General features: G+C 28.3%; 1 protein-coding gene and 1 long non-coding RNA gene across 2 annotated transcripts; one reads left to right on the top strand and one right to left on the bottom strand.

Moving 5' to 3' along the window:
• Nucleotides 1-6157: 6157 nt before the first annotated feature.
• LOC107416799 (uncharacterized) lies at nt 6158-7169 on the top strand. Its single transcript, XM_016025331.4, has 3 exons — nt 6158-6327; nt 6457-6535; nt 6660-7169. Exons 1-3 carry the CDS (start codon nt 6322-6324, stop codon nt 6953-6955), a joined length of 381 nt encoding a protein of 126 aa, XP_015880817.2. The 5' UTR covers nt 6158-6321; the 3' UTR covers nt 6956-7169.
• On the bottom strand, nt 7094-8859 carry LOC125422211 (uncharacterized). The gene is made up of 3 exons (XR_007240563.2): nt 8705-8859; nt 8165-8391; nt 7094-7653 (listed from the first exon to the last, which is right to left on the bottom strand). It is a non-coding gene; the product is annotated as an uncharacterized LOC125422211 (long non-coding RNA).
• Nucleotides 8860-12157: the final 3298 nt, after the last annotated feature.

Here is a 12157-nt window from a genome sequence, read left to right as displayed (position 1 = left end):
AAACCAAAAATACAAAAAATTGGGCTGAAAGTGAAGCTCATCATAAGGCCCAAACCGGCCTAAATCAAAAATAAAAAAATTTGGGCCGAAGCCCATCAGAAAGCCCAACCCAGCCCAACCCGTGAACCCAACCCAAACCGAAAAATATTCATTCGGTTCGGTTCGGTTTGGGTTGAATGTAACGGTCGGTTCGGTTCGGTTTTGTACCCAACCCAAACCGAACAGGTCGGTTCGGTTTAAAAAAGATCACAAAACCGAACCGAACCGAACCGAGCCCACCCCTAAAATAAACAATTGAAACTTTATACTTAAAAGTTTAATTGTCTTTTTCCACCTCTCTAAAATCTAGACTCAAAAAGTAACACGTCATAAAATTTTCCCAATTTTTCAAGATTTTTTTTAATAAATTCTTTAATCATAGATTTTAAATTTTAAAGTGAAAACCCAAAAGAGCGTAATAATAAAATTCTAAAGTGAAAAAAAAAATTAATAAAAAAAAAACATTTTTTGGTATAGAAAGTAACAATTTAAACGATAATAAGCATTAAAATTACTCTAAATATTTAGGTTCCATAAACTTGAAAAAAATATCTCATCCCCACATATGTCAAAATCTAGAAAAGGAAAAAGTAAAGAGAGATAAATATTGAAAATTAAGTTGGTATTATAAAAAAAATAATAATAATGGAAAATGAAAAATGCAAGATTTTGGGCAAAATTCCACCCCAAGTGGCAACCGTGTGGGACACCTTGCTGTTATTTAAAAAAATATGGTACAACAACGGTTTCACACTATCCTAAGATGCTTCCGAAACCAGAGACCTCTTCTTCCTTTGACTATTCTCTTAACAGTTTCAAAGCTATGAAAAGTCAAATCCTTAATTCCCTGAAAATAGTCTGATAACTCTGTATAACAATGAGTCGGATTTGTTTGTATCTCCTCTTTTTGGTTTCTAATGAATCCCAGTTTCACCCAAAAAAAAAAAAAAAAAAAAAAAAAAAGGAGAAATAAAGGTAGTAAGTTGATTGACTATCCCTAGAATGTTAATTTTTAATATTAGATTTACAATAAATAAATAAATGCATCAAACTGATCATTACCATGTTAGTACAGAATTTCGTTAATAGTGATAAGTTGCAAAATTCAATATATAATGATAAGATACCACTTTTAGATCAAATTTTCAACTGCGGTTGGAAATTTTATGGTTGAAGTACACAACTTATGTACTTCATCATAAATAGTATCCAAATTTAACGATTTTTCCTTTCTCAACCCCCCAAAAAAAAAAAATGAGAAACTTATTGACATAATGATTCAGAGTAGAACAGAGCTGGCAACATTATAGTTTGTTCTTTACTTTTGAATTATTTGTTTTCATTTTCTCTGTGTGTGTGTGTGTGTGTGTGTTTGTGTGTTGTGGGAGTAGATTCATTTGCCTTTAGAACTATTCACATAGGATGAGTAAAGATTTTTTTTTTTTTGGGAAAAAAAAAAAAGAGCATATCATTGAATCTGTTTCACCAATGAATTAGCGCCATGTCATTTAAATAATTTTACCTCTCTTTTCCTTTTATAAAAAAAAAAAAAATTCTCCATCTCCATCACGTTTCCTTTTATTATTATTATTTAAAAAAAATCCCAGCTAGAAAAACAAAATATAGTCTAGCTTTTATCAAAAATTCAAACTATTTTTCTTTGTTTAAAAAAAATAATAAAAATTCTTCTTCTTATGAAAGAGCCTTCGGTCTGTATTTTTAGATTGTGGCACGTTACTATTTTTTGGTCCTTTTTAATAGTAAACCAAGAAGCATATGGTAAGGGATACAAATCATGTACAAGAGTTTTTAAATAGGTGGTATTTATTCATTGGTGAAATATAGAGATGTGAACACCAAAATTCAAATAAAAATTTGGATAAATAAAATTTTATTTATCAAATGATATAAAAAATTATTGAGGAAAATTAATATATATTAAAATATATATAAATGAAATCTTAAATGAATGAATTAAACCAAATAAAACCAACATGTCACTTAGTAATTAATTTGATACCTTTAATATTCTATAATGTTTATATTTCTCATTTGAGAAAAGACGAAGAAAAAAAAAACTAATAATAATTATGACAACAACTTTGTATCCAAGAAACTATTTAGCATCACACGGTTTCTAGAGCTTTTATTTATTTATTTTTCCCCAAATTCCTCAGCTTTTATTTTATTGTTCAATGAATTTCATATATATGCTTATTATTCAAAAGAGTCTAATGTTCGGGGTAAAAAAAACAAAAAAAATGGAAGTTTGAGATGGTGTCCAAATTTAAAAAGTAGACTAAAAGAGTAACGTCCTCATAGTCCGTGGAAATTCAATAAGATATCAGATTGTTTGCCAATTTTCAATTGATTTTATTAATGGTTTTTATTTATCAAAATCTAAAATTATATGAATTTTTCCAACAATTGTTATATAATATAATATATATTATTCCATTTACCAAACCTCTAAAGTTCCAAACCAAAATAGGTAGGTATACCAACGTGGGCCCCAAATAATAGAAGACTTTGAAATCGCCGTCAACGTGATGAATTAGACACACCACTGGAAGTTTGAAGTTTGCCATCTACATATATTCTCAAGAGAGTAAACAGTCAGCTCAGAAAACACACATAAAACTTTTCATCAGTTCATTTTATTTTGTTATTGGCTACATGAGATCGGAGCCAACTTATTATTAAATATCCACATGGAATTATTAATGGATTTGGATTTTTTATTTTTTATTTTTTTAATATTTATCTATATTTGTTTTTTAAATATTTTAAACATATTTAAATATATATTTAAATTAAATTTATTTATTTATTTATTGATAAATGCTTTCATCTTATAAATTAAATTCCCAATCAATAATTGAGATAACTTTTTTTTTATTATTATTAATTTTTTTTTGTTACTGTAAGATGCGAATAGGTTGAGCTATTGGTGCTTCTTACCATAGGATTACCATACGGCTACAATAATTGAGATAATTTTAAACATGAATTGACACTAAAACAAATAAACAAAAAATCCTAAATCATTACGTAATTGAAAGCTACTGGACTAATTAGAATAGATGGGTGTCATCATCTGCTTCCCACAATCCCCAATCATAAATAAATAAGTGAAACTTTATACTTAAAAAATAGATTTCTTTTTTTCCCCTCTTTAAAATCTAGACTCAAAAATGTAACACGTGATAAAAATTTTGCAACTTTTCTACTTTTCAAAAGTGTTTCTAAAACCCAACAAGAAAATTTATCATAAAAAAAAAAAAGAAACTCAACAACAAAAAATTCATCAAAGTAACAAATTTTTAAAGATTTTTTTAATAAATTCTTTAATATTAAAAACCCAAAAGAGCTTAATAATAAAATGCTAAATTGAAATTAAAAAAAAAAAATTGACATCCATTGGCATAGACATTGACGATAATAATCATCATTAAAATTACTCTAAATATTTAAAAAATTATCTCATCACCACTGTCAAAATCTAAGAAAAAGAAAAAGTAAAGAGAGATAAATATTAAAAATTAAGTTTGTGTTATAATAATAATAATAATAATGGAAAATTAAAAATGAAAGATTTTGGGAAAAAGTCCAGGCTAAGTGGTAACCGTGTGACACAAAAAAAAATAATAATAAATAAATAAATAAAAATAAAAAAAATTGGTAACCGTGTGGGACACCTCACTGCCATAAGAAACATGATATGACAACGGTTTCAACCATCCCAAAATGCTTCCCAAAAACCAGAGGCCACTTCTTCCTTTGACTATTCTCTTAACCATTTCGAAGCTTTGAAAAGTCAAATTCTTAGGTTTGAAAAGTCAAATCCTTAATTCCCTAATGTGGGCTTGAAAATGTGAAATTTAAACGGAAAGTTGATTAAGGGGATTTAGATTTTTAGAAATTAATTTTTTTTCTTATTATGTTTGATGAAAAATTAAAAAAATTGAAATTTGTAATTAATTAAATTTAATATTATATAATTTATTAAAAATAAATATATATTTTTAAAAAAATTTCAAAACTATTTTTTTAGATTTTTAAAATATAAAAATAATTTTTTCATATATTTTCCAATAGAAGTAGAAATTTAACTCCCTAAGTCCATATTTTTTTCATTCCATAAGCCTATATTTTTCTATCTGTAATAAATATTTAAAAATAAAAATTATCATTTTTTTAAAAAAATTAAATTTTTATTAACTTTATCGTTATCTAAACAGTATGTTTTTATAACAATGGGACCACCCCTATAATATATAGACCATAAAATGTATAACCTATGTATCACATTGTTTTTGGGGTCAATGAAAATCAATTCGTAAAGTCAATGGAAAACTCTAGGGGGTCAATGTATGGATTGATATAACATAGTTAGGAGTCCACATTCCAAACCACAATTTGTCTTTTATTTATTCATTTATTTTGTGGAAATTTGTCTTTTTATTAAGAGAGAAGGAAAAGTAATGGATTTCTATCTTAATAAGCATTTAAATATAAAAAAAAAGACAAAGAAACAATATATTGATCAAGTTTCAGTAGGTTTGCTTTCATTTTCAGACATGGTGGAAAAGTATCCCTCTTTTTGTGGTTGTCCGGTTCATATCTATACATGTATAATTTAAAAAATAAATAAATAAATTCATATCACTCACTAAGTACTAAAATAGTAAGCTTCTTTATAATTTTTTTCCCCTTAATTCCTTTATATGCAAATAATCACTTTCAAGTTGAATCTTTTCAGAAAGAGTGGAGGATAATGATAATCGTGGTTGTGGGTCATGAATGTGTTAATTATATGAACAATAATATACAACATGGATATCAAAATAGGTAGAGAGGAGTTAATATATATTGACTTGTACAAGTTTATTATAGCTAGTTAGTTTCATCATATATTTTTTGTATCATTGGTTATTTATTTAATTATTTCCTTATTATTTTTTTTTCCCATACCATAAGTGTGCCGCCATCCACTTGCCTTGGCCATATCGATCTAATAAAAAATTTTAAAACGAAATTCTTTCAAACCATCAATGTCATGGAAATAAATAATTATTTATAAATTTTTTTATTTTTATTTTTTTCGGTGAGAGAAATAATTATTTATGTTGTGAGATGAAATGAAATGTTTTTGAATTAAGCAATTTGTTAACGGTTCACTGTACCCCCCCCAGTCGGATGTAGATTTGACAACTAGCTGTCGTTTTCAACTATCACTGCAAGCAAAATGTTAATATAGTTTAATTAATTTTCATAAATAAAATATGGGAGAGAATTGTTAAGATTTTTCTGTATTGTTTATAACAGTTTCTCAGTTTGTGGGGTAAAATGGAATAATATAAGGATTATGAACAAAATTCGATAGATAAAGGTTTTATATTACTGGCGGCATTTATTTATAATATATATATATATTATAATAATAATAATAAAAACAACGACATAAAAAAATTTAATTCTCATATTTTTACTTTTATTTTGTTTTGGTTTTTTTTTTGTATTACTATATCTTAGATAATATGAGATATTTCTTTCAAAATCAATATAAATTTGTGTAAACTATAATTAATAGGTATAACTTTTGAATTTATGAAGTGAAATTTCAATTTTTTAAGAAAAAATTAAAATCCTCATACTTGATTTCAGTATCCATTTATTTTAATCGGGTATTAGAACAAACTAATTTTCTTGTCCATGTCAAAATATAACAAATATTTGTTTTTTAAAAAATATACAAAGAATATATCTCTACGGAAACGTAATAATTGAAATGAAAACAAAAACATTATAAGTCAGTACTAGAAGAAATTAAAAGCAGTCATATAGAAAATGAAAAACAATTTAAAACAAGATTATAAAAAAATAAAATTAAATTGTGCTGCAAAATTACAAAAATTACAATTACATTCTAGTATATCAATAGCAAATACTAATTCTTTGCATAGCAACAAAAAATAATAAAAATAGTAAAATAAAATAAATTTGACTGGCTTGCCTAAGGTACGCTCTTGGAACCTGCTAAAAGAGAGCTCTTTCCGAGCAAGCCCCTCTTCTCCTCTAAGAGAAACTGTATAAATACAAGCCAAGCTTCTCTCAAAAAAGCCAACCAACCCATTTCACAATCTCCTCATTGAACTCTCTCTCTCTCTCTCTCTCTCTCTCTCTCTACCCCTATCTCTTTCTCACTACCTCTTCGAAAAGGGTCTTTGCCTTTTCGGGTCACCATTTTTTCCCCACCTCTAGCAAACCAGCAACAAAAACATGAAGGTATGCTCTGTATATTCCATTTCCAAACCATTTTTCTTGTGTCAGAAAATCATAAACGTTTGTGAAAAACTCAAAAATCAGTCTCTTTATCTCCGTCTAATTTGTTGTTTTTCATTCATTTTTTTGCAGCAAAAGGTGGTCATCAAGGTGTCTCTAAACGACCAGAAATCCAGAACCAAAGCAATCAAAACTGCAGTTGGTGTTGATGGTATGCAGCAGAAAAAATATTTGGATTCTCTCAAAAAATACCAATTTCTTTTTGTGTTTTTTTCTCAACCCATTTCATTGTTTTTCTTTTACTTAGAAAATTTGGTTTTCATATATATGCACAGGGGTAATACAAGCAGCTCTTCAGACGGAGAAGAATCAAATAGAGGTAACAGGGAATGATTTAGATGTGGTATTGCTCACCACTTTGCTGAGGAAAAGCCTGAAATATGCAGGGGTTGTGAGTGTTAGCGTTGTGGAAGATAAAAAGGAAGAGAAGAAGGACGAGAAGAAAGACGATCCACCAAAGCTAGTTTGGACACCATATGCTGGTGGTGTGCCTCTTAATGTTATATATGATCCACACCACAACCCATACCAGTACCAATACCAACAAGACCCGTCTTGCTCCATCATGTAAATTCTATTATAGAAAAATATAGAAGATAGAGGAAAAATTCAAATCGATGTACGGAGCAATCATTTCATACCACGTAGCTTCTTCTTTAAATGTGTGTGGTTTTCACAGTTTGCATTATTGGGTTCAAAAAGAGTGATGATAATTTTTGATAGGGAAAAAAAAAAAAAAAATCTATTTTGTTATATATAAAGATAAATTACCACTTTTAGTTCAACCTTTCAACTGCAGTTGGAAATTTTATGGCTAAATTACAGAACTTATGTACTTCATCATAAATGGCATCCAAATTTAAGGATTTTTCCTTTCTCGACCCAAAATTCCAAAAAAAAAAAAAAAAAAAAAAAAAGGTATGAGAAACTTATTGACATGATAAAGCAGAGCAGAACAGAGCAGGCAACAGTCAGCAAACATAAATCTTACAGATAAGCAAGCTCAAATCATTAACAAACAGAACCAAGCAGAAGTCATGGACTAGGAAAGAATCCAACGGCAGTTAACGTGGCCGCATTATGCAATTGATTTTCGGTCAATTATAGGCATGAATAATTTATTAACTCCGAGCCAGGCGCCTCTTCTTCCAGCCATCAGCGTTGCCGCTTGTGAGTTTGATTCTTCTTCAGAAGAAGAAGACCGCCCTTCCACCTCGACCTCGAACCCAACTCTTGGGACTCACACTTTACCAGATCTGAATCTTTCTCCTATGGAAGAAGAGGAAAATTACGACCTCTATAACGAAAATAACTTGCATCGCATAGAACACAACATTGAAAAACAAAAGCAAGGGCGGTATGCGATTGAAGTTTCGAATATGAAAGATAATAAAAACCAAGAAATCCATAAAATAGTCAATGAGGTATAGATATTGAGAAAGGGGAGGCCTTTTTACATTGCTTAAAACGAGCGAATGCGCCACAGAAGTGAATAAGAAATTCCTTTCATTCGAAAATAAGACAAATGAAAGAAAGGCTTTAATAAAGGCTTATAACCAGATCTATAAAGGAAGAGCTGGTTATTGCTCTTATGACTGTCTAATCCAGGATCTAATTCAGAAACATTTTCAAGAAGGAGAATAATTAAACGCGAGGCTTCCTTCAGGTTTACTTTGAAAAGTGCTCAAAAAAAGAAAGCACGAGATCCACCAGCAAGTTGATTCTCCCATTTAAGAGAAGGACAACGTACCCAAAGACTTTTATTTCAGATCAAACAAACCTTGGTTTTCCTTAGGGTGGAGTGACATGGGATCTAGTTCCAGATCTTGGGGTTCAGCCGAGTATTCTTCTTCTTCTTCACACTCAACGAAAAGGGAAGCTAAAGAACCTGCTTCAGCTAAAGATTGAGGCCTAGCTTAGGAATTGCCTTGCCAAAGTGACCGGGCTTGTTGGCTCTTAGGGGCGTCCTCCAGCAAGCAAATTTTCATATCGCGTCCGCCACCACAGCTTCACATCCCCAGAGAGATACATTTATGCAATTGATTTTCGCTCAATAATAGGCACGAATAATTTATTAACTCCTATACTATCATATCGTTGTTTACCAAATTTGGTAATATAGCATTTTTTATATTGTTTACAAAAGTCGATAATATAGCATTACTCAAAAGTAAATTGAATAGCTATATCAATGGAAAAACCATATTAAAGTCTGCATATATATATATATATATTTTTTTTTTTTGCTTTCCGGAAAAGAGAGAGAATCAACCATGCAATGGAAACAAATCGAAACCCAGAGCATAAAGACGGTGCTTACCTTCTACACTGTTTTAGGTAATCCCGAAAGCCTTAGAATCCATTGGTGGGTAGGAATTCTAGAATTTATGAAGCCTTCGTCTTTGAGTGTGTTTGGGATAGGTCATTGAGTCGAAAAATCCGATTTCTCGCACTCGCTCTTACTTTAAATATATATATATATATATATATATATAAAGATTTTATGGTGCAAATGTTTTTATAAGTGTGGTTATTCGTAAAAATGATAGTTTTTGAAGGAATTGACGATTACTTCTTAAAAAATCATCATTTGAAGGAATTGACGATTACTTTTTAAAAAATCATCATTTTTATGGATATTTGTATTTGAAGAAATTGAGGATTACTTCTTAAAAAATTATCATCTTTATGAATATTTACATAATAAAAATGTTCACATGTCTGCATCATAAACGAATTATATATATAAAGAGTTTATTTATGATGCAGGTATCTAAAGCTTTTTTATTATACAGATCTTAGTATTAATGATAGTTTTTAAAAAAATCATCGTCAATAGCATCACATGAAAATGAATATTGACAATAGTTTCTTCAATAATCATTGTTTTTAAAATGGTCCGCATTATAGAATTTCACTATATATATATATATATATTTCATCTTGGAAATGTAAAAATTTTTAAATCAAAAAAAGAAAGAAATATAAAGTTTTCAATCATTTCATATTTTTATTAACAAATAGAATTGTATTAATTTCATTTTATTAGTTGTATCAATATTTCTGTACACTTATTTGTTGGAAAAAATGCAATTATGTGTGAATATTAAATTCCTTTTGTAAAAATCCCTAAACAAGTTTTCAATCTTCTTGTTTGTATTTTTTTTTTTTAATTTCCATAATGAATTTCAACATTTTTTTATTTTTTTTTAGTTTGTTCTCTACATTTGAATCATTTTTTTTTTCATTTCATTTGATTTTTTTGGTTAGGAGTAGATTTATTTACCTTTAAAATTAATCATGTACGATGAATAAAGAGGTTTTTTTTTTTTTTTCCTCTCTGAAAAAAAAAAAGAGTAAAGCATTAAATCTATCTCACCAATGAATTGGTGCCATCTCCTTTAAATAATTTTACCTCTCTTTTCCCTTTATTAAAAAAAAAATTCTATCTCAGTTTCCTTCCCTTTTTTTTATAATTTATTATTTTGTTAAAAAAATTCCTAGTGAGAAAAAACAAAATATAGTCAAGCTTTCTCCAAAAATTCAATTTTCTTCTTTGTGGGGAAACAAAAGAAGAAGAAAAAACTTTCTTTTGTTATGAAGAGCTCCAAGATTGTACTTTTAGGTTGTGTTGCTTTCTCTACCAACATGAATCAAATTGTAACAATCTACTCTTATAAAACTTTTGGAATTTAAAATTTTTAACTGTTTGATCAAGGTTGATCAAATTGGATTTTTTTTTTTTTTAAGTGGAATCAAGTTTTATTTTTATTTTTTTTGGAGATGGATTTTGGGTATGACTTGTAAACCATTGTGTAGAGCTCAGTGATATGACTTTGTGGACTAGTGATACTCTAAATTCTAAATTACGGTTAAAAAGTTATGGTTTTATGGAAGTTTTAAGTATTAGTAATTTATTTGTGTCTAAACCAATCTAGATTTTTATTTTTTAGTAGATTCAACATCCATATATACCTTGAGAACAATATCCTCATTAAACAATTTGAAAAATACTAAAAAAACCATTCTTAGACCCGACCCATGGACCCATTTTTGCTTCAAACCAAGTCACCACTATTTGACTTGTTTTTAGCTGTCCATTAACGACATGCGCAGGCCACCAACGAAATCCACCTACAGCAGACCTTCGCTGCCAAGTTTTAATGCTGACTAGTTGGCGACGCTCCTAGATTTGGCTCTTAAATCTATCGTTGGTGCCACATCTTTCTTTAGCATTTCAATAGTTTTCTGGCCAAGCTAGGCCAAGCCACCCCTCCCTCCTCACTTCCCTTGCATGGTCCCATGAGTTTTGAGGTTGGATGAGAAGTTCCAGTCTGCGATGCCTTTGGGACATCAAGTGTCGCATTGGCAGTTTCTCCTTTCCCCAGTAGTTGAGACATATTATAACGTTAGTTGTGGTTGTACAACATGTTATAGTAATGGTTATAGTATACAGGGATATTGATGTGTGCATTAGGTATATATTTTTATATATTTATGATTATTGATATTTATAAGATATAATTCATAAAAGTATTATTTTATTTAGGAAAGGATAGTTATTAATGAGAACTTTCAATGAGTTAAAGTGAGGTATTGAAATAATGGGTTTTTAAGAATAATAATTATTTTTTATAATATTTTATAGGTTTACTCGTTCAGCTCATCTCATAGTTTTGTATTTTCTTTAAATTGTTCTTCTAGGTCTAAACCGAAGGTTACGGAACATATTTATTGTTTGTATTTTATTCCATTGTTGATGCAATATTATTTTCCTTTGACTTTAATGATAATAAATAGTTTTCTTTCGTTAATCCTGATGTATATATTATATTAAGCATTTTTAATGTGTAACATTGTTCACATGTACTTTTTAATATGTTTTGGTAGATTTACCTAATATGTATGCTTATTTGTATTTTTCTTTTTCTTCAGTTGAAACCCTTAATGGATACGAAATGAATTCATAATTTTTATTAAAGGTATTTTTTTTCTCTATTATACTATTAGGTTATATTCAATTTACAGTAAGTTCTCACTGAACTTTTAGTAACGGTTCATAATTTTTATTAAAGGTATTTTTTTTTCTTTATTATACTATTAGGTTATATTCAATTTATAGTAAGTTCTAACTGAACTTAAGCAAATTTTAATGGGTATTTCAGAGGATAAGTATATAAGAATGCAGCAGAGAGTGAAGCAAGTTCAAATACATATTCAATTGTTCGTTTATAATTGGGGACCATGGAAAGAAGATGATGACACCCATTATACTATTGATGATAACTTTACTTTTCAATAATAGATTTTAAAGTTACTTATAGATTTTTAAATTATAAAATATAATATTTGATTTTAAAGGAGGCTAGAGTTTAATGGATTAAAAATTACTTATAGTTTTTAAAGGATTTGATAGATTCTAATGGAATTCCAATGATTTCATAAAAAATTTATAAGAGTCTAACGAAATCTTTAGGATTAAGGCTAAATTTCATATTGACAATTTTTTTCACAATTTCACTGTTAAAATCCTTTCAAATCCATTATTTTTTAAAATTAATGACTTTTTAAATACCATTAGATTTCAAAAGAATTTTACATAATCTAATTGAATACACCTGAATTTTAATGAATTTTTATAAAATCCATTAAAATCTTAATTAAATATTATTACACTTGTATAGAATCTTTTAAAATCTAAATGAATATCTCTAAATTTTTAATATTTTTAAAATTTTTTAAATTCTATATTGAATACAATCCCTAAGATAAT

This window comes from Ziziphus jujuba, chromosome 4 (genome assembly GCF_031755915.1).
Source record: "Ziziphus jujuba cultivar Dongzao chromosome 4, ASM3175591v1".
NCBI lineage: Eukaryota > Viridiplantae > Streptophyta > Magnoliopsida > Rosales > Rhamnaceae > Ziziphus > Ziziphus jujuba.
This window is presented reverse-complemented; position numbering and strand designations above follow the sequence as displayed.